At 44.0% G+C, this 20,870-nt stretch overlaps 1 protein-coding gene across 5 annotated transcripts; it reads left to right on the top strand.

The window, feature by feature from the left end:
• The first annotated feature begins 52 nt into the window (after positions 1-52).
• On the top strand, positions 53-20,224 carry LOC130207780 (ras-related protein Rap-1A-like). 5 transcript variants are annotated; one of them, XM_056436473.1, is made up of 8 exons: positions 53-160; positions 6,277-6,365; positions 7,203-7,271; positions 7,535-7,591; positions 8,285-8,425; positions 12,601-12,744; positions 13,247-13,373; positions 19,171-20,224. In XM_056436473.1, the coding sequence occupies exons 2-7, from the start codon at positions 6,309-6,311 to the stop codon at positions 13,334-13,336; spliced, it is 558 nt and encodes a 185-aa protein (XP_056292448.1). In that variant the 5' UTR covers positions 53-160; positions 6,277-6,308; the 3' UTR covers positions 13,337-13,373; positions 19,171-20,224. The 5 variants fall into 5 exon arrangements, with proteins under 5 accessions (XP_056292448.1, XP_056292451.1, XP_056292453.1 ...); XM_056436476.1 differs by lacking the exon at positions 53-160 and adding an exon at positions 165-251; XM_056436478.1 differs by lacking the exon at positions 53-160 and adding an exon at positions 312-333.
• Positions 20,225-20,870: the final 646 nt, after the last annotated feature.

Raw genomic sequence — 20,870 nt, 5'->3', positions numbered from 1 at the left:
CGCGCAGTCCCGTTATCATGCAAATGATGCGGGACGAGTGGCCCATGTGTCATGCCCTTTTAAGAAAAATGAGAAATACTCGGGAGTGACGTCTGCTGCGCACAGAGGCCGGAGGCGAACTGACACTTGCGGAGCGGCGAAAGACAGCGAGCGAGAAACGGTGAGTGCAAACGGCGAACTTTACCACACGCGGTCAACTACGTCGTTTGCGTGGGAGCACGTCGCGTCGACACACGCGGGATAATACGCAGGTACAGTCGGCTGCACGGGTTCTTGTTGTACGTGTCGGGGAAACGAAGAGAATTGTCCGCGCAAGTACAACACGGGAGATATGTATGTATGTGTGTGTGTGTGTGTGTGCACTCCCATTTTAGTCAAGGCCGGGCGGAAGGGCAGGTAACGTTAGCAGTCGGTCTTTCCCGAGCAAATACGCCGTGATGTGAGCTAATTTGTAAGCCGCCGAGCCCGGTGGACGTTTGAGCCGCCGGTGCGCTTGTTTGCGGCGTGTTTCCGACCAACGCAGTCGTGTTCCTGAGCGTCCGCCGAGGAGAGGAATGTGTCGCCTAGCTTGCAGCTCGCGAGCTAACGAGCGGGCGAAGTGTCGGCGGCCTGTTAGAGCTAGTTAGCGGCGGTCTGCTAACGAGCTTTGGCAACCGGATTTAGTCCAGTTGCCGGTGTGAAACTAGATGCGGTTGCGACGAGATGTTGCTCTCGGTTCCCCTGGATTATAGATTACGTTATTTGAGGGTTTATCTGTCAAACGGGTTATGGTTTGAGCGGCATTTGGTTGATGTTGTGGAAGCTAAGGGTGTGATCATCGCGCATCGACGGAGCGTTAGTAGCTGCTCGGTGGCCACAGATTGCAGGGATTTAGCACGACCTGGAGTGGTACGCATATGCTGCTGCCGTAAGCAAATTAGGTAGATTTACACCGAGATAACCCATGAGCTCAAATGACTTGTGCTTGCCTGGGGGCCAAGCGTTATGCCAGCCTGTTGCAGGGTATTTCTGCTGGTGTGAAACGGGAAAGGTGTGTGTCTGTGTGTGTGTACTCTATCCTCAAATTCTAAACACACAAAGCCTCTGCTTTATTAATTATATCGGAATATCACAGTTTTCCAAATGAAGTAGACGCTTCTGCAATTGTCTGGATGAGACATCTGCCTCCTCCTGGAGATCCCCAAATCTCTCCGTAGCCCAGGTCTGATGATGAGATGCAGGCTATAAAACTCACTTCCTCCCCCCGTGTCTTAGTCAGTCTTCTGTCTGGACTCTTGAACAGGAACAGAGACTAAGGGGCTATTTTAGTTGGTAGCTACTCCTTTTCCATCCTATCAGCATGAAGCCTTCTTGTGCTCTGGAAAGAGGATGTGGTTACAGGTCCCGGCCCCATGGACACAGACGTATTCTGCTGATGGTGTTTGTCAGTTTCAGATCTTTGTCGTAATTAAGTCACAGCAAAGTTTTGTGTACTTGGCTGCAGTTTTGTTCTGACTCATAGATGGCATCCAGGGTTGTCGTGACCTTAACAAGAGACGAGGGCCTCAGAGAAGTTTGTGCAGGAAGTCTGACGTCGTCTTTGGTGAGATGGATAAATGTTAAAATTCCTTAACGTTTGACATCAGAAGCCTCTTCGTTACTCATACGTGTTGTTTGTCACACGTGATGGTCAGCTCGAATAAAAAAAACTGTAAGCTCTGGGGTAACTTTCTTTTACAGACTCGTAAATTCCTAATTTACTACGAAGTTTGCTCGAAAGAACTATGTAATTTGGCACTAATTATAGGTTAAATTAGAGGCAGGGTTGGTGTACTTCTAATTAACTGCCAAGCTAGCGCGTGTTTTTGTTTTGAGCACAGCAGGTCAGCTGAACATGCAAACATTTGCAATTCTGACAACGGACAATTATGCAGTTTAATACATGAAGAATAATGTGACAAATGATACGACATTCAATAATGCATTTTGATTAAAATGAATGCATTTCAACTTTCATTGAAGGGGAGCTGCACTTTTAGGGAAATTCCTCAGGATTTCAACATCTGTTTTTAAACTCAACACAACTTGCTTAACAGACCCCTTTTCTAACCCTATAATTAGCACTATTTAACAGTTCTTTCCAAGATACTATTAAGATATAATTTCTAAGGTTAGCTGTAAAATGAAGCGCCCTGTCTTCTTTACTCGACTCCTTTCCTTAAGTGTACCCGATAGTTTCTGGGTTATTCCCCTCGAGTTAGAGGGTTTCTTATGCTAACCCCAGTGTGAACAATCGTTGTCAACTGTGGTTGTGGTGGCGTTATGAGTAACCAGGAGATCATCAATAGGAAAAAAAAGACTCCGCCAGAACAACCATGATCTCTCCCTGTTTTTTCTACCCTTAAACCTCAAGGGGATATATTTATGTTCCGGTGTAGTGCGTGTCATTGTCATGTGGGTCAAGAAGCAACACAATAAGAACATGACGCATGTTGTCATCACGCTGCGTGCCCAACCAACGGATGTGTGCGTTTTCACCATCAGCACTGAGCGTAAGATACAGAGGGCAGCTGCCAACCGCACCGGCCTGCTGAGTCAGGCCCTTTGACGGCTTCATCGCTGCGGGGTTATATCCTCACCACACCAGGAAACGTATCATCCTGCATTTTTTAGTTTAGCTCTGAAGCCGACTGCTCTCCAATTTCAGTTTTCTCGAGTTTGAGACGTCGTTCATCCAGACGCATTCGCTGCTCGCAGCGAACGCCTCGTCCAATTTCCAGCCCTAGATGGACGCGTACGTTTGGCTGTAGAGGGTGAGTGATGTCATGGCGGAGCATGTTTTCTGTGGCATGTGGCTTTCCCTCGCTCCTTATTTGCCGGGGTCACTACGAGAGCAGAGGAGCAGCGTGTTTGTTTTGTTGGGAATGACGGTGTGTAGCTGAGGGCGATGGAAAGAGGGAGATGTTTTAATGTTTAAAGGCAGATGTCCTTAAATGGCCCGGTGTTTGTGTGCGTCGTGAGTGTGTAGGCAGGCAGTTGAGCGAGTGCAGCGTTGGGTGTAATTCTCCTGGTGTGAAAGTTTGTATGAAAAGGTGTCAAAGCGGGAGCATAATTTCAGCCTTTTTGAGAAAAGAAAATACTCGTTTGGTGTGGGAAGCTCAAAAAGAACAGAGCTCAAAAGAGACGGGCGTTCACTCATTGAACTAGAAGCGGGATTTGTTTTAGCGTTGATTTAATAATATCATTTGAGTTGGGGAGAGGGGCGTTGGTGTCTCGGCAGGTTTCAAGAGCAACCACTTTGCCCTTCTCCAGAATATGATTTGGCACTCTGAGAAATGTCCTTCACTCCAAGCTCAGGAGCATACTTACAGTGCTGACCTGACAAGTGGTTTAATGCTCAATGGAATTATTTTTAACTTCAAAACTTGAATGTCTTTATTCGTATTTAAAAGTAGAGCTGCCTCAGCTTCCTAGCATATTCCCTGATACACTCCATACATGGGATGACGGTTATGTAAACGATGGTACACGGTTCATCTATTGTCACGGGGCAACAGGGTTGTGCAACGAAATGCAGTTGGTCGTCCCATTTTGCTCCATAAGAAAGAAACGCAAACCAAACTATAATGTATGTATGTCTGGAGGTATGTTTGCTGATATGTTTGTTGTTCTTGCCACGGTGAACAGGCTTTTAACCAATATGGGTGTTGTCTGTTAATGCCATTTGGGCTCTTAGCAGGCACGTCTTTTCACCATTATCACTGATGCTCGGTGATAATGTTCTGGGTGGGTTTAATCCCCTGCCTTGGAGCCCTCCCATCCCAGTTTGTAATGTCTCTAATCAGGATGACTGACGGGGATTTCCTCAATAATTATTACTCTAGAATGTGTGAGAATCGGGAGGAGAAAGCCCACCAGTCCGTGTTGTGAAATTTACTGCTTTGGTCAGCAACCACAATTGATAAAAACAACTAAAAACAACTTTGTTACCAAATGGTAATACATTCTGTACATATCTTTCTGAGATTTTGCTCAACCTTTATTACAATTTTCTTTTCACTTTTCTTGAATTTCCTTTTCATAAATGGATACACCTTTTATTTTCATCTGAACTGAACGGCATACCCCTGAAGCAGGACGCAAACTCACTTTTTAATGTGCCGTTTCCCTATAGCATTTTAATATGGAGGCACCCGGCCTCCTGAAATAAAGAGCGTCTGCCTCTCACACGCCAAAGAAGTCGACGTCGTCTATAACGACATCGGAAGAAGTCGCACACTATTCTAACCGATTATGTCAGGAGGCCGCTCTGTGACAGCGTCTTAGCTCGGGTCAGTCCGGTGTTCCTACAGGAACCATGCCGTGTGGACAGCTGGAATGTGAGGCACGGTCTAAATCCAAGTCCGGCGTTTGCCTTTATGACATCGCATGTGACACTGTGCACGCGCTCGACTCTCGTTGAGTGTTTACACGAGTACAGCAAGGACTGTTTACAATAGCACTCGTGCTGCCTCGGTCCTTTTCCTTCTTCCTTCCGATGGCTCCTCCCTAATCGTGCAAGGAGAACTTCTCTTTGTGTATAGAAGATCACCGGGTCTGAATTATTCACAGTCCAGGCTTCATATCCCACATGGTCTCTGCATGCGTTTGAAGTCGGAGGTCCTTGGTTTCTTTGTCCAGCCCTCTGAGTATTTTGACACTCTGCGCTAAAAAGAACAGTGTAGGAGGGCATCAGCTGCTCCCCAGAACGGCAGCAGATTAGTTATTTAATGGGTTTCAAAAAGGGTTGATGGTCAAGCGTGGCTCCTGTGAGACCTGATTTTAACTTTATTTCACTTACTGAGTTTATTTGCACAGCCTTGATGCCAACATGCTCGATTCTCTACCTCAGGGTTCGTACGGTCATGGAATTTAAAAATGGTCATTTCCAGGTCTGGAAAAGTCATGGAAAAAACTTAAATCATAAAAGTTTTGGAAAAGTCATGGACATTTGTTATAATCACGTGTCCATTGACACCGAGTTTGAAATAATTAATGTTTTTTTTTCAAGAAAGACGCTCAAAATATAAGCCGGCGTACGCTCTTAATACGCAACATTTTCTACATTTTTCATGTTTTTACCGAGATTTCATTTTGTTCATGGAAATTTGGTTTAAAGTCATGGAAATCCATTGGTCACAATGTGTAAGAACCCTGCTTCCTGTGACCGATAAGTTCCATACTCTGGTTTTGGCATCGAGCCCTTTGATGTGTCGTCGGAAAGAAACCCGTGTCCGGGCACAGACACGGCTCCGTCTTTATCGGTAACTCGGCAGCCTACATGTGGCACAGTCAGGCCCGAGGACGGTGATTGCCATTTACTGTAGCTCCCATAATGACGGTGTCACCTGCCCTGAGTCCACATCGTGATTTAGTATTGCACTCTAATTGTAATCGTCAGTGCAGGAACAGGTGTGGAAAATGGGGAGACTTGAAGTGGGGGTTTCAGCAAATTATTTTCATAATAGTAATCAGTTGGTCAATGTGAAGTCCGAAAATGTTGACCTCTTCTGATTTTATTGTAGTTAAAAGTTGCAAAAAGAGAGTCCATTTGAGAAGCCGGAAACGGAGAGTTTTGGCATTTATTTTCTTCAAAAGAAAGTTAGCAAAGACTCAGAAGTCCACCTCAGTGCAGTCGTCTCTCTGAAGTCCTACACATGGTGACCCAGTCGGCTGACCCAGCTGACCCTACGCCACAATGTGTGCCAAGACTTAGAAACCTCCTCATCCCTTAAAGAGGGATGAGGAGTTCCTTCCCCATCGCTTTGTCCCTTCTCACCTGTTTTCAGTCATTAGTTTTAAAAAAACGGTCTATAGTTTATTGTTTTTCCAATAGCAAGGAGTGAGTGAATAAAACATCTGACACCAGGGTGTGTTTTGTTGTGTGAAGGCCAGAGGATTGCGTTCTAAGTCGGAATATCTGCCGTCTCCATGTATCATCATCTCCCCTTTAGTTCCCCCTCCACTCGCACACCGCAGCTGGTTTGTGTTAGAGCGGGGTCACATACGCCTCACCTCCTCCACCCTGAAGCAGCTCCACTTGTGGGTGTTCCCTCCATTGTTGTGCGGCTTCTTGTCCATAACCTCCAGGAATGACTAGAATACTTCCCTTTCTGGAGTGGAAAAACCCAGAGAGCAGGCTGGGAAATTGACTTTGTTTTGCTTCAAAAGTTAGATCTTGGTTTTTTTTTTCATCTACTTTTGCACCGTCCTCATCTTGTCTCCCATTTTTACCTTTTGTCCATTTGTCCTGTGCAGACTGTTGGGCTGTCCGCTGAAGCAAACCCGCCATGCGTGAATACAAGCTTGTGGTGTTAGGCTCTGGAGGTGTGGGCAAGTCTGCTCTGGTAAGTATCCCCCCCCACACACACACACACACACACACACTCACACGCTCGCACTCAATGTGTTTCCTTAACACATTGTCGCAATGTCATTTTAACTGCAGAAAGAAAATCTTGCTTCAAAGCTTTTGGAGAAAAAATAATTTATTGGCCGTTTTGTCACTGCCACAGACGAAACTGTCTGCTTCCTCATTCCGGAAGTCATTTTGTGGGTCTTTGGCTTTTTCTATCTACTCGTGCATTGGTCGGTAGCTTGTGTTTCCTGACACGTGTCCAGGTCTACCATCCTGTAATCCAGTGCTGTATGGTACGTTTCCTACGAATGATTAGGTGTCTGTGCTGCTGGACTGACGGATATATCATCTCATAGGCGCTCCTTGGTTCTAGAAATGGAGAAGAACAAACACAAAGTCCTGAACTTTTATGCCTCTACTCGCCTTTCAAGATTGTGAGGAGACCATAAATGTGTGTGAAATGTTGCATGTCCTGCTTGGCTAACCTCGACCAGGTGTTGCAGTTAATCCCGCAAACTGGCCGGCTGACAAAGTTTTTATCGTAAGACATTATCGGGTGAACTCATCGGGTGAGCTTAATGAAGCGCGCTCCAAACCTCTTTTATTGGTACGTCACATGTGTATACAGGATAGATCAGACTTTTTCCTGCGTCCCGGCTGGTCTGATTGGTAACGGCGTGAACATCCTCGTCTTCAGTGCCCTGCCGAGTGGTCGCGATAACGCGGCGAGGACACATGGCACTTTTTGCCGCTCTCGATGTTTTGTTCTTGTTGCCGGGAGGTCACGTTCATCTGACGTCGGCTTGCTTTGTCTCTTCTCTTACAGACGGTTCAGTTTGTACAGGGAATCTTTGTGGAAAAATATGACCCGACAATAGAAGACTCGTACAGAAAGGTGAGTGTCCCTTGAGGGGGGAGGTTGAGTGGTGGATCGGAATGAACTGATTGTTAGCAGCTGCTTTGTAGGTTCACGTCATGTAATGGTGCTCTTGTTTTTTTTCTCTTTTCGAAATCCCTTCATCTCTATTTTTCTGCCTTGTTTCTTTCTTATCTTTTGTCTTGACATGTATCATCGTCTCTTGCTTCGATCTCATCTGTGTTCATTTTATTGTATGTAGTGCTGGTATAGATTCATCTGTTGCCTTTTTTCTCTTGCAGCAAGTGGAGGTAGATGGGCAGCAATGTATGCTGGAAATCCTCGACACAGCAGGCACAGTAAGTGGACTCTATACCCCTGAATTATCTGTTGATGCCCTTTATTTCTGTGAATAAGGACCCCAGAACCCCTGCCTCCTTCTTCTCGCTCCCATATGAGGCTTATGTTTGTGGTTTTGAGAGAAATTCCTCGCGACATATTGGATGAATTGCCGAGATATTTGGTGCAGACATTGCTGGTTCTTTTAAGGGATCAGTTTTAACAGAATGTTGAGAATTTCATCAATCATCATACATTCAAAATGTTCTTAAACAAACAAAACTGCAGCATGTTGACATTTAGCATTTAGCTCAATGCTAAGGACAGCATCACAACATGGCTGTTCACTCAAAGACTTCATGGAGGAATAGCTCTTTATTTTGACCAACACAAGCATGCTCGAAGAGTGTGTGTGTTTGTATATACATACATATATGTGTGTGTATATATATGGTAATTGTATTCATGTTGATGGTACAGAAGCAACATTTCCAGTGGAGAAACCAAGGGTGCTGATCGTTAACCTACAATGCACAATGGTGTGACTGAGGTGGAAAGACTTGAGAGAGACGCAGCACTCTCACTGCCTAATAGCCGTCACTATATGCACTGAACCTCAGAACCAGTCGCAACATTGTGAGTTTATGTAATTCCAGAGAATATATGACGGAGCTCATGGCCTGTCTCTCCACTTCCTTTCCCCCGCTGTGTAGGAGCAGTTCACAGCGATGAGGGACTTGTACATGAAGAATGGCCAAGGCTTTGCCCTGGTATACTCCATCACAGCACAGTCCACCTTCAACGATCTCCAGGACCTGAGGGAACAGATTCTACGAGTAAAGGACACAGAGGATGTAAGTACATGATATGCACCGCTTGTCAACTTGTCCACATTTCTATTTATTATGTGTTGTAGAAACGGCGTGGATAACAGTGCGGATAGGTTACACGCTCCCCGCTTCTGTGTTTTCAGCCTCCTACATTGTCCGGCATCTGATTGCACTGTTGCTATGGTTACCGTTTAACACTGTAATCACGGCATCTTATGTGTATTGCCTCGACATAATGCGCACGGTGTCACAGTGCCCTTTTTGTGTTGTCAGTGCAGTGAAAACAATGAGAAAGCACTTGGTGATACTTGTGTTTGTGCGTAGCCGAGCATAACATGATCGTCACACGGGTCCCTTTGATCACTTCCTCTGTTTAACATGGAGACGGAGCCAGAGTCCCCACTAAGCTGAGACTCTAGTAAAAGAAGAGGAATGTCTCTCTCACAAGTGGAACTTCAGCCCTTAATCTTTCTTTTTACGCCCATGTGATGTGGACTTCCGCTCCAAGTCTGTCCCTCAGCTTGGATCTGTAGGAGAAGATCTAAAGCGGATGTGTCATGTCATTTCTTTCCTGATGTGCTGTTAGTTTGAAGCACATTTCTATTTTACGCAATCTCTTTATAATTGTGAGGCTGTAGAGTGAGTAAGCCCTCCGTCCCCTTCCTGGTGGGCCAGATGCCCTTTTTTGGTGATCTCTGGAGTGAATGCTTGTTCCTATAACCCTCTCTCGCGCTCTCCCTCTCAACCCTCTCTGCAGCCTGGGGCTGAAGTTAAACATCACTGTTCTCTGTGCATCTTTTTGTTTGTCCTTTTCCTGCTCCCCTTCTTTTATATCTAGTCCAGTATACTCTTTGTTGCTCCCCCCCCTCCCGCCCCGCTCTTCGCTATGGCCTTCCCCGTGGTCTGGCACTCTGTGCGGGTGATTGGACTGTCAGCGATGATGTGCAAGGAAAGCATCAGCCCATTGACAACACACTGGATTGTGAGGCTGTGGTGCATCATTAGAGACTGCGTGGTTAGGGGACTGAGGTTAGCCTCAGGCTAACATATGGATTCCAGGATCAGGGGCTCCTCGACTAGCAAGAAAACAGTCGACGTCCTTTTCTTCTCTGCGTTCCCTTTGAATATTTCCTAGTTCATGCCTATCGAAGGAGTACGAGCATTCTGTCGGCCATCGGTCCACTGGTGATTTTTCCCTTCACCTATGATGACCGTGACATCTGTTTATCTTTCCTTGCCCCGTGCAGGAATACACGAGCAAGGGAAATGCTTAACGTGTTTTTCTTTCTTTCTTTTTTTCCCCTCCCCCATCCAAGAGGACCATTTACTTACTTGGCGAAAGCTCTCCCGGTATTGCTAAAGCAGACGTTCTAGTTGCCGCTGCAGCTGTTCTCATTCTTCGCTCTCTTCCACGCACCATTTACTACAAAGCTGCCGAAATGTACAGACTCGCTTGAAATTGCCAAGTTCAATTAACAAGCCTTTTCAAGACGGCATTGATCCCAGCAGGGCCACATGCCATCTCCTTAAAGAAGTCATTAAGAGAGAAGGGTAACGTGAATGATCAGTCACCAGCATATGAAAAGCTCACTTCCCTTACTTCCTTCCACAGCTCTTATGTAAGAGAGGTCTTATGACTTCTCCGGGCCATCTCCGCCTCTGCTTGCGTGACTGATGGCGCTCATGTCTGACTCCATGCTTGTGACTCACTGCTCCATTTGCAGCGACTGGCTCTATTAATTTAAGCTGCTCTATCCTCCCCTGTTCTGGGTTCCCCACAATCCAGTCATGCCATTGTGGGCGGGACAGGACCTGTCTGTAGCATGTTAACGGCGTCTGAACATCTCTGTGGGCTGCTTGGATTCTTCAAGTAGGTTCATGCTGCCTGGTGAGCATTTTTTTCTTCCCTGCATATCTTCATCCTACCGTCCCCTCTCTCCAGCCTTTTTATCCCAGCTCGGCTCAACGTTTGTGTTGGGAGGGCATACCACTGGTTTCTCCCAGGACCCCTGGGAGAACTGTCGTTCAGCAGTCCAGTGCGAGGGCTTGTTTGGATATCAAACATCAAGCAGCAACCTCCACAGGGTTAATCTAAACATTGCAGTTTCCTGTCGTCTGTCCCGCCGCCCATGGAGAGCGAGAGGGGGAGAGAAACGAAAGAAGGAACCTGGAATATTCATACAACGCCTCCGAAAGTATTTCATTTTCCGGAGGAGTGTGGCCATACCGCTGTCGAACAACCTCTGAACAGTGGACTTGGAAGAAGGTCTCATGTTTCAGCAAGTTAGCACATGTCGGGGTATTACCACGTTTCTTCCAAATATCCATTATTCTAGATCCACAAGACGCATCTGGGTGCAGTTTCTGAACCAGGAGAATGGAGGGAAGGCAGGATTTCCCAGGCATTGATTTATTTGTTGCCGTCCCCACCACAAATAGATTTCCTCTGCTGATATATTATTGCCGCCTGTTGTGCTGCCTGCAATATTTTCCACCACTTGATTGTGTCTCTTGCTTGTTGAGCGGCGCCACAAACACAAATATCCTGTGAACCCCTGGAAAACGGAGACAGAATGCTGAACTTCTCCTCAAATTGGAGCCTGACTCTGTTGTCGTGTAGTTTTACCATAAAGACGGGTTCAAGCGCTGAATGAATGCAATCCAGACACACACACACGCGCCTACACACAGCCTCGCACTATTGTGTAATTCCAGAGAGCAGCCGGAGCGTGGAATCCCGCTGAAATGTTGGAAAACATTCAGGAAGGAAAGCGATGTTATCCCGGCTGGGCGGGGCTGCCATCACTTCCTCCGGGCCAGCGCGCTCCCTAGATAGACGGTCAGGAAACAGCAGGCAGGATGAGACGCATCCCGACACCCTGACTGCCCCGACTGTGACAGTTGGGGCCAACTTTTTGTCCAGATTATTCTCTCTTCCTCAGAGTTTTTGTTTTTTTGACCTTTTGTTAAACCTCTGATCTGAGGCACTGAAGAAGAAGTGTTTGGTATTTTGGGAGATTCCAAAACCAGATGTACTTCTTGTCAGTGCTTATATTCTCTGTGGTTGTTTTCTCAGTTCAGCTCTTCCTCTATAAAGAAACACAACTTACCGAAACTGCATTAATTGCAAGCGTGTATATATTGATTTTTTAAATCTCTTTTGTCACTTGTGTCGCCTCAGTGTTTTCCCCCCCCTGCCTTCTCATGGGGATGTATTGATTTCCTTGATTGTCTTTGGCTCTTTAATCCAGTCTTCAAACTTGACTGGACTACTTGGCTGTTAATAAACATGTCTCCACTCTTTTACTTCGAGGACGCACATGAGCTTTTGTTGACAAATATTGTCCTTCTATAATTCTCACTACCTCCCAGTCCCAATGTCCACCCTCAACTCTGGATCCTCACAGACTTTAATGTCACCAGTTTGCCCAGTAAAATGTAAACAAAATGCCACTCAAAGCTTTGTTGTTTAAAAAAAATCTTTTTCCATCACATATATTGCACTTTGCCCTTTTGATATACCACCCATTTTCATCCAGGCTTTATGACGTATTCTTATTATCTCTGCTTTTTTTTCTAAATTCATTCTGATTACAAGGTATCATCCTTATTAAAAATACTTTTTGTTAAAAGGAAGAAGGCAAAAAAAGAATTTTCCCGTGTTTTAAAGTTATTTTCTAAAGTATGTTTTGGGAATTTGTACTGAAACGTCATCGTCGTGTTTGAACTCGTGTCAACTCATCTTAAATGGTACCTTTCCATAATGTACTGACCCCGTTACAACACCTAGTTCACCTATTTCACCCCCTCTACTTTAATTTATTGTCCTTCCCATTGTCAAATCGTTGATTCTCTTTTACCAAATGTTCCTCACTACTGGCTCCCTCTTCTCTCATTTCCCTCTATTTATTTTTTTATGGGCTTGTGAGCCTTTGGGCGTACCATTCAAAATAAATTGAACACATCTGTGTTTAATTTAAATTTTTCATAGCTTCAAATTTGTAGTTTTTCATCTTTTCGGCACCATTTCTTTTCGTATTTATTTTAACACAATCTTAAATAACTTCAATATTTTAGAACAGGGATTGCTACATTTTGGTTGCATGTCAAGTTTATTTAGTTTTTATGACTTAAAATCACAAACTTGCCTCTGGTGTTCATACCCTTTATTCTTCTTTTGTTCTCCTGCTTGTCTCCAGGTGCCGATGATCCTGGTGGGGAACAAGTGCGACTTGGACGACGAGCGTGTGGTGGGGAAGGAGCAGGGCCAGAACCTGGCCAGACAGTGGAACCACTGTGCCTTTTTAGAGTCCTCTGCCAAGTCAAAGATCAACGTCCTCGATGTGAGTACACACAGAATCAAACCACTCGTGACCCTCATGTTTTTAACTTGTCCTTAAAAGACCATCCACAATATTACATTCATCTCAGGGGAGTATTTAAATGCTGACCTGATTGTAAAAGAGACCTCATCTGAATTGTAATTTGCGTTAACAAAGATGAAGGTGGTATTGAGCTCAACATGTGTGTGTCTGCATCAATGCGTACGTATAGTGATGAAGGTCCCATTGTATTACATTACATTGCATTACATGTCATTTAGCTGACTCTTTTATCCAAAGCGACTTTCAATCCTGTTACAGTCATACACCGTAGACACAGCTACAGGGAGACATTCAGGGTTAAGTATCTTGCTCAAGGACGCATCGACTAGGGCGGGGATTGAACCTCCAACCCCCTGATTGAAAGACGGACCTGCTAACCACTGACCCATAGTCCTAGAGTATAAAAAGAGATTGTATCATCGCATTTAATCACTGACTGTTTTCTCTCTCACAATCCTAGATCTTCTACGACCTGGTCAGACAGATAAATAGGAAAACGCCAGTGGAAAAGAAGAAGGCGAAAAAGAAATCCAACTGTGTCCTGCTTTAAATACCCCCCTCCAGCCCCTGCAGCAGCTCTGAGCCAGGTGTGTGTCTAAAAGCAGCTAACCTATTCACGAGGGTCATGATGCATACGCAGGCTGTCGGGTTAATTAGTGTTATGTAATGACTTTGATCTTTCTGTGTCATCTTAGATGAGGCTGCTTACATCAGCGGTAGTTAATCATTCGCCACAGTCTATAATGGGTTTGTTTGCCTGCACTAAAGTCGAATGAATCTGTTTGCCTGATATTCCATGGTGTCATCAGTTGGTACTGGTCCTTCTTAGGCTCTCGCAGGTTTTGACTGCAGGAACCAGGATCTAAATTAAGTTTGGGCGACATTCTAAAAAGGCCCTGGTCAGCGGGGTAGTACTTTATGAAAGTACAGAAACTTTCTGGGGTTGTTTGCAGGAAAATTCGTCACTGATTGGTCAAACTCGCACGGCTTCATCATCTTTCATTCATAAAACCAGCCCGAGTAATGTTCTATTTCCACGTCCGCTTCTCGCCAAGCACGGTCGAAATGCCCGGATGTGACTTGATCCGCCCAATTTACCGGAGGATGCATCAGAGGTGACTTGTGCGTACTCTGGCCAGCCGATGTCCCAGAATGCATTTCGCACCAGCCACAGTAAATGATGGCGAAGGAGAAAATACACAACTGAAAGCTAAATACGACTGTTGTTGAGTCACAGAATGTCATTTTAGGATGTTTTTAAATAATATTTAAAGGATAATGAAAAAAGCAGAGTTGTCAAATTTAGTTTGATTGTAAAAATTCTTTACAGTGAATAATTGGGAGTAAAATCATGAGCAAGAACAGCTGATGTGGTGACGTCATCAAGTCAGCTGCTATTCCAAATGAAGAAAGACCGTCCTCCCGTCCTTTGGACTCTGGACTGCAGAGTCCAAACTCCAAAAGTACACAAATCTGTACTCTGTGTACTTGGTATTGATAAACGGCCTTTTTCTTTGTTCGATAACATTAAAGAAAGGTTGTGCTTTTCTGTCCTATTCCCAATTTAATTTAAAAAAAGAAGAATGGGGGGGAAAAAAGACATGGATGGTGCAAGCGAGCCAGGTGAGCGAGCGGTAGAAGAGACATCGGCTGTTGTCTAAGATACAGATGACTAACTCTTAACGCTCAAACGATGATTTACTGTGGAGACGATGAAACCACTGTGAACTATTAGTTTTCTCCTCTGCATTTCACTCGTCACATCCAGTATGTAGCAGTGAATGTTGTCGCACTAAAGTTTTTTTATTTCTATTCTTTTCAATGACATGGGTGGCACATTGAATTGTAGGCTACAGAGTTGTTTCTACCATGACCACCAGCAACCGTCACCCTATGGCATGTTGCTTTTTTTTTAATGTCAGGGGACCAATGTGCCTAATCTTCGCTGGTCTTTATACCGCTATTGTAACGCAGACAACCCATTGGCTGGCTGAAGGAACCAGATCGTTCCTTACAAGGTAGTCCTGAGACGAAAATTGCCAGGAACTTCTTGGTGTAAATGTGGCTTCAGAAGGACTTCAGCACATAAGGAGAATTGGTAAAACATTGTGTGGCGCAATCCTCAGACACCGAACGGTTCTAGGATAAACATGTCGTTATTGTTCATAGAGGAACTACTCCATGTGACGGATCAGATGTCTTGTCACTTTCTAAAAATGACTGCGCTTGTCATCCCGCCACATCGAAAAGCATTTCCATGATTCTCATGTAGTTACATATCCAGTAAGTTAATGTTCCGGGGCAGGCTAACGTCCAGTGAGTCGGCCTTCAAAAGTGTGAAGTGCGTTTATTTGCATTTGTTGCTGTTTAACGAATGAGTCGCTGTGTGATGGCTGGACTTAAACATGGACCTCAGCAGACTGCAATAGCTGGTGAAATCGGAGGAAATCCGAATCTGTCATCAGGTTGCTTCCCAGGGAAATTAGAGTTGCTTCTTTCTTTTTTTTTCTGCATATTTTTTCTCTCTTTTTTTTTTAGTTTGGACAGTTACTTGTAATGAGGAAGTCCAAAAAAAGACTCCGTATACGAGGCGGCTCTTTCCAGTCAAGTCCTCTAAACGGATCAGTTTTAAACTGGGTTTTACTGATGTTTACTGCATGAGATTCAATAATTAATCTTCAGTCACACTCTGTGATGCACTGCCCTTTTTGTGAACATTGGTAGTTGCATTTCTTTTCACTGCTGTAATTATTTCCCCTTGGTTGACAAATTTCCCCTTGGGGATTAATAAAGTATATATCTATCTATAAGGACATTTTTCAACAATTGTCCAAAATATGTATTTCTATTTAGCTTGAGGTTGGCAGTTTAAACGAGATATTCTGTCATGGTACACCAACTCTTGTGTTGCATTTAAATGAGCTGAGGAATGCTTCACGTTTCATGAAGATCAGGCCAGTAGTTTCCCCCCCCGAGATCTTGCGGACAAACGAGCACCGTGGCGGAGGTGACCACTTAACGGTCTGTTAATTGCCGAAAGTCAGTAATTTGCAAACGTGACCTTTTTATTTGTTTTTAACGCACAGAAAAGGTAAATGCACAGTCACTTTTTATATGAGGCATAATCTAAACGGGAGACGCATTTTAGTGCTGTGCAGAGGTCACTATGAGCTCCCGATAAGATTTAACCCCGGTTAACACACCGCTTGCGACAACTTGGAAAGTCTCGGTAAGAAAGTTTCCACCCTGATCTGGAAAGTTTCCTGAGAAAGATGAGTTTAGGTCCAGTCAGTTGAGCAACTCGCGTGAGATCTCATGACGTGTATCCAGCCTCACATGGAGATTACAAAACCGGGCCTCAGTAGTTCCAACCTTTGAATGTAAAGCCTGAAGGAGTCTCTTGGAAAGAGCTGTTGCCCATGGCCACCCTCAAAGGGTGAAGAGCCGTGTCTCCTCAAGGGCCCTCTGAGTGTGGCCCTTGATGGTAGATGTTAAAAGTGAAGGAAGTAGTTCTATGAGAAATAAAAGATGGAAAAGTTTAAGCGTTGTGTGTGTGTGAAGTTACTGCAGATGGTACCTCCATAGCGATGCTGTGAAACTGCAGTGACATCGTCTTCATCGTGACACTCCCATGATCCTCATCGGCAACAATCGGAGGAATGTCTTCACTTGTCTGTTGTAGTTTCGTAGGTTGACATTTTGACGTCTGTTCCCAGCGAGAAAAACTATTTACTTCTTTTTTGATGATAGCTTGGATTTTTAATGAAATGACAGGCTTTTTAGATGTCCTGTATTACTACACTAGCGACTGACTTCTATTTGATCAGCTCGCTTGGCACCTCGACCGAGCTGGTACCAAAAAAAGAACCAGGTACTCTCTGCACCTTTTTCTAAAGGAAACCAACAAATGCAGAGTTGAGTAGAGCCGTGCAGCGGATATTCGGCATGCATCCTCAACACGTAGCTGTTTGTACAGGCGCCTCATGTTACCTTAATTTTTTCGGACCCGTGTACGGTATTTTTTGCACTATAGGGCGCACTTAAAAGCCTTTAATTTTCTCAAAAAACGACAGTGCGCCTTATAATCCGAAGCGCCGTATATATGGATTGATTCTGGTTTTGCTTACTGACCTCTAAGCGATTTTGTGTGGTACAAGGCGCTCACGGCGCTAAGTCAAAATGTTTTAGTACGACTTTGGTAAACTACAAAGCCGCACCGCTTGCAGCATTACGGCTACCGTAGCCAGGAGCGTCGCGGAATAATACATACTGTGCTTCACCATAATATTACAGTGTGTGTATAAGGATCCCAAAATGGCACCTGTCAAAAGACACGCTTACGACGCGGACTTCAAACTCAAGGCTATCAGTCACGCAGTAGAACATGGGAATAGAGCAGCTGCGAGAGAATTCAACATCAATGAATCAATGGTACGGAAGTGGAGGAAGCAAGAAGATGACCTGCGCCAAGTAAAGAAGACCACACAGAGTTTCCGCGGGAACAAAGCGAGATGGCCACAGTTAGAGGACAAAATTGAACAGTGGGTTATTGAACAGAGAGCAGCAGGTAGAAGCGTCTCTACAGTCTCTATTCGACTGAAGGCAACAGCGTTAGCACGGGACATGAATATCAAAGACTTTTTTTTCCCCGCTTAATGCGCCTTATAGTCCGGTGCGCTTTATATATGAAAAAAGATCGAAAATAGACCATTCATTGACAGTGCGCCTTATAATCTAGTGCGCCCTATAGTGCAAAAAATACGGTATATATATTTTTTTCCCCCTCCATGCTTTTGATCAGTGAGGTGATGAGTTGGGAGACGGTCCTTGAACTGTAGGACGTCAGGACGATACGTAAAGTCTGTGGTTGTCAATCAGGCTGAAGACTCAGAGATGATGACGCGTGACCATGTTCAGGCCGCTGTCCTGTAGCTGAACCCTTTTTTATAAATGTGTGAACAATTAATTTCTTTACAAGGATTTCAGGATCACATTGTCAGTCGCATCATAATTAATATACTCTCTGGTGACGGGATCAAAACAAAGGCCCCCTTGTCCTGAAGCCTCTTGTGTTTTTTCTGGATCAGTTGCTGCTGAGCGATTATTCCCTCTGGTCTGATCACTTTATTCATCCCATAAAATGTAGCGTACGCATCCCCGATAGCATACAGTGCACTTAATAAAGAAAAAAATGATGTATGAGACTGATCTTTGTGCGAATATAACTTTGATATGACATAGGATCAGTAAAACAGACGGGGCCATTGTGCCCAGACATCAGTGTCGCTAAACCACCCACTGCGTTCCTCATCTGAATCCATCTGTGCTGGTCAGTCAGTGGTCCAGTCTGAGAGACTGGGGCCTCTGTCAGCAGGCTCGGGCGTTGTCTGCCCGCCCGTTCACACACTGGCCGGCCCAATGAGCCGACACTAATGGGATTACAGCCCCACTGTTCACAACACACAAGCTCATGCACTGTAAGAGAGAGAGATGGGGTGCAGTGCCGGCCTCGGACCGGACCGAGAGTTAATGGGACATTTCACTTTGTACAACATGGGCATTTTCCAGTTTGCTGACCTCATGAGCTGCTTTCACTGGTTTGAGCCGTCTCTGTGTTCACTGGGACAGAGACTGACACGGAGCTGAAACGTGGCACAATGGCATACTGATTCTTACACTTCAGACCATTAGTTTTCTCATTTGTAGACTTTAAAACGTGGATGTTGCAGGACATGCTGGATAAAGGCGGTTAAAAAGAAGCAGTTTGTCCTTAAAGATGTCGATGTAACCGTAGACGAGCACATTTAGCAACAGGTGGCCTTCTTTCCTCTCGGTGTTCTCTGCTGTGCGAGTCAGATGTGCCATATGTTGTTTGATCACCTCCAATACGCAACTTTGCAATCAGAGTTTATAGACTTGGTAATTGTCTTTTGAACTTTGAAATGTCAAAGTTGGATGTTACTCCAACTGTGAGTTTAGGACGTAACGGACTCCACGACACGCCTCCTTGGATTTCTTTTTATTATTTTACCTGTTTAAAAGTTGTTTTAGGGGAATATTTTGTTATACAAATCAAGGATCTATGGACAGTGAATTTGCAAATAGTTTAGCCCCCTGAGATGGATTTGTGATATAATTTTTAGGGGATAAAATTGACATTACCAGGATAAGAATTAATGTCTTTTTTCCCCCTAACATCAACATTTTACTGAAGAGCTGTATTCAAAGAGCCCTGATTTCTGTTTTCTCCTCCTCCCCCCACGGCTCCTCCTACAGATGTAATGCCATTGACCGCCCACTAGAGGGCACTCGCAGCTTTAGATGGTGTTTTGTAAATCCTAGTCAGGCTCTGAAATGAGGACTTTCCATTGTGCTGTCTTGCAGAAATGCTGTAATGAAGAACTGTTGCCCTGATTGGAACGTGCCAGCATTCCAACAGCCCCGCCCACCCCCCCCCCCGCCCACCCCCCTGCATCAGCCATAAACGGTGAATCAGCTGACTGAACTGCGCCAATCAAAGATGAGGATGATCTACACCAGAGAGGGATGGAGAGAGAGAAAGAAAAGACAGTAGGAGAGAGAAGACTCTGGTTTCTCGCCTCCGAGGACCTTCCTCTGTGTCTCAGTGTCAGTTTGAACCCTGAACGGACGGTCTCTATTTTCTGCACCAACAAACACCACAAACTTATGACTATGATAAATGCCTCTGAACGTTTAATAAAAATTTAAAAAAGTGTCCATGAGCCGCCTACATGGCCAGAGACAGCGCCCCCCCCTTACTTTAATTTGTTGACAGATTAACAAAAAGAATATAACGGTGTTAAAAAGAAGGAAAACAAAGTTAGAACTTGTATTCAGTATTCATCTTTTTCATTATCAATATTGTATTTGAAAGACATGGAAGTTGACCTATTTTTTGTTGTATGATTATAAATATTCATCAGAAACAAGCATGAAAAAAAAATGCATCAGTTAAGTGTCGATGTTTTCAAGTGGAAACGTTTTTTTATTTTTTTATAGCCATACACCTATTCGCCATGCCCGTGATGATAGATCAAGGTCTATAATATGTGTTATTTTTATTATTTTTTCTTTGTTCGCCCTGTTGTTCATGAACTTTTCTTCTGCGACTATCTCTCTCTGATGTGACTTAATTTTATACTCGGTCACTGGGATTTCATAGCTCCCATAATATATTCGAATGCCATTTTTTTGCATTTTAATGCTTCAGAAAAATGCGTCTTTTATAGAAGAATAATGGGGAAAAATAAGGATTGATTTCTATGTCTCTTGAAGCTGAAATATATTATACTAAACCAACTCTAATAATGCTTCTTGTGTTTTTCTGTCGATGTTCCAGCTTTTATGGATTATTAAAGTACATTTTCATTATATTGGTCAATGTATTTTTGTGAATTAAACTTTTATCCAAAGCAGATTTGACTTATTTGAAATTAAAAGGTGTTTTTATTTTGTTTCTTTCAAGGGTTGGACATTTTTATATGGAATCAAAATTGGAATAGGATGGGGACACTTACGTTGGCTATAAGTCTTATTTCTGTACCATGAGAGGACAGTAATGTAACTCGACTATTTAAGTGTACAGATGCAGTACGTCCTTTGGCCACCAGGGGGCAGTGTTGTAACAGAACTGTTGCTTGCATTCAGAGTGCTCTGATTCATCACTGCAGTCAGTTATGTAATGGGACAATAAATCAGTGAAATTAATGCTTCCTTTTCACAATAGTTTTTTCCAAAAGTTAAAATGTTTATCTCAGTAGATGAAAGGTTGAAGGATACATTGGATATATAGCAACTTTCTGATGAACGGCTTAAACTGGAAGTTTATGCTACACGCTTTAACTGTTGTACATCATCACTTGCACAGTTGAGTAAGTTTTCAAACCAGGAGACCTTTTTAAAATAACTACTTTTGAAGAAATCAAAAGTTACAAATGACAATAGACAGTCCAAAACAACTATTACCAACGAAACTTGACTCCGATCATAACGATAAAGATTGAATGAAAAGATTTAATAGTTTAATTTTATTGTAATAGATTTTTTCTCTCGAATAAAGTTAT

Source organism: Pseudoliparis swirei, chromosome 18 (genome assembly GCF_029220125.1).
Source record: "Pseudoliparis swirei isolate HS2019 ecotype Mariana Trench chromosome 18, NWPU_hadal_v1, whole genome shotgun sequence".
Taxonomy (NCBI): domain Eukaryota; kingdom Metazoa; phylum Chordata; class Actinopteri; order Perciformes; family Liparidae; genus Pseudoliparis; species Pseudoliparis swirei.
This window is presented reverse-complemented; position numbering and strand designations above follow the sequence as displayed.

Excerpts from the sequence above, each read along its gene's own strand:
- LOC130207780 (XM_056436473.1), top strand. The coding sequence starts at position 6,309 with ATGCGTGAATACAAGCTTGTGGTGTTAGGCTCTGGAGGTGTGGGCAAG. Across the intron at positions 6,366-7,202 it reads GTGTGGGCAAGTCTGCTCTG|ACGGTTCAGTTTGTACAGGG; the intron begins GTAAGTATCCCC and ends CTTCTCTTACAG. Across the intron at positions 8,426-12,600 it reads GAGTAAAGGACACAGAGGAT|GTGCCGATGATCCTGGTGGG; the intron begins GTAAGTACATGA and ends GCTTGTCTCCAG.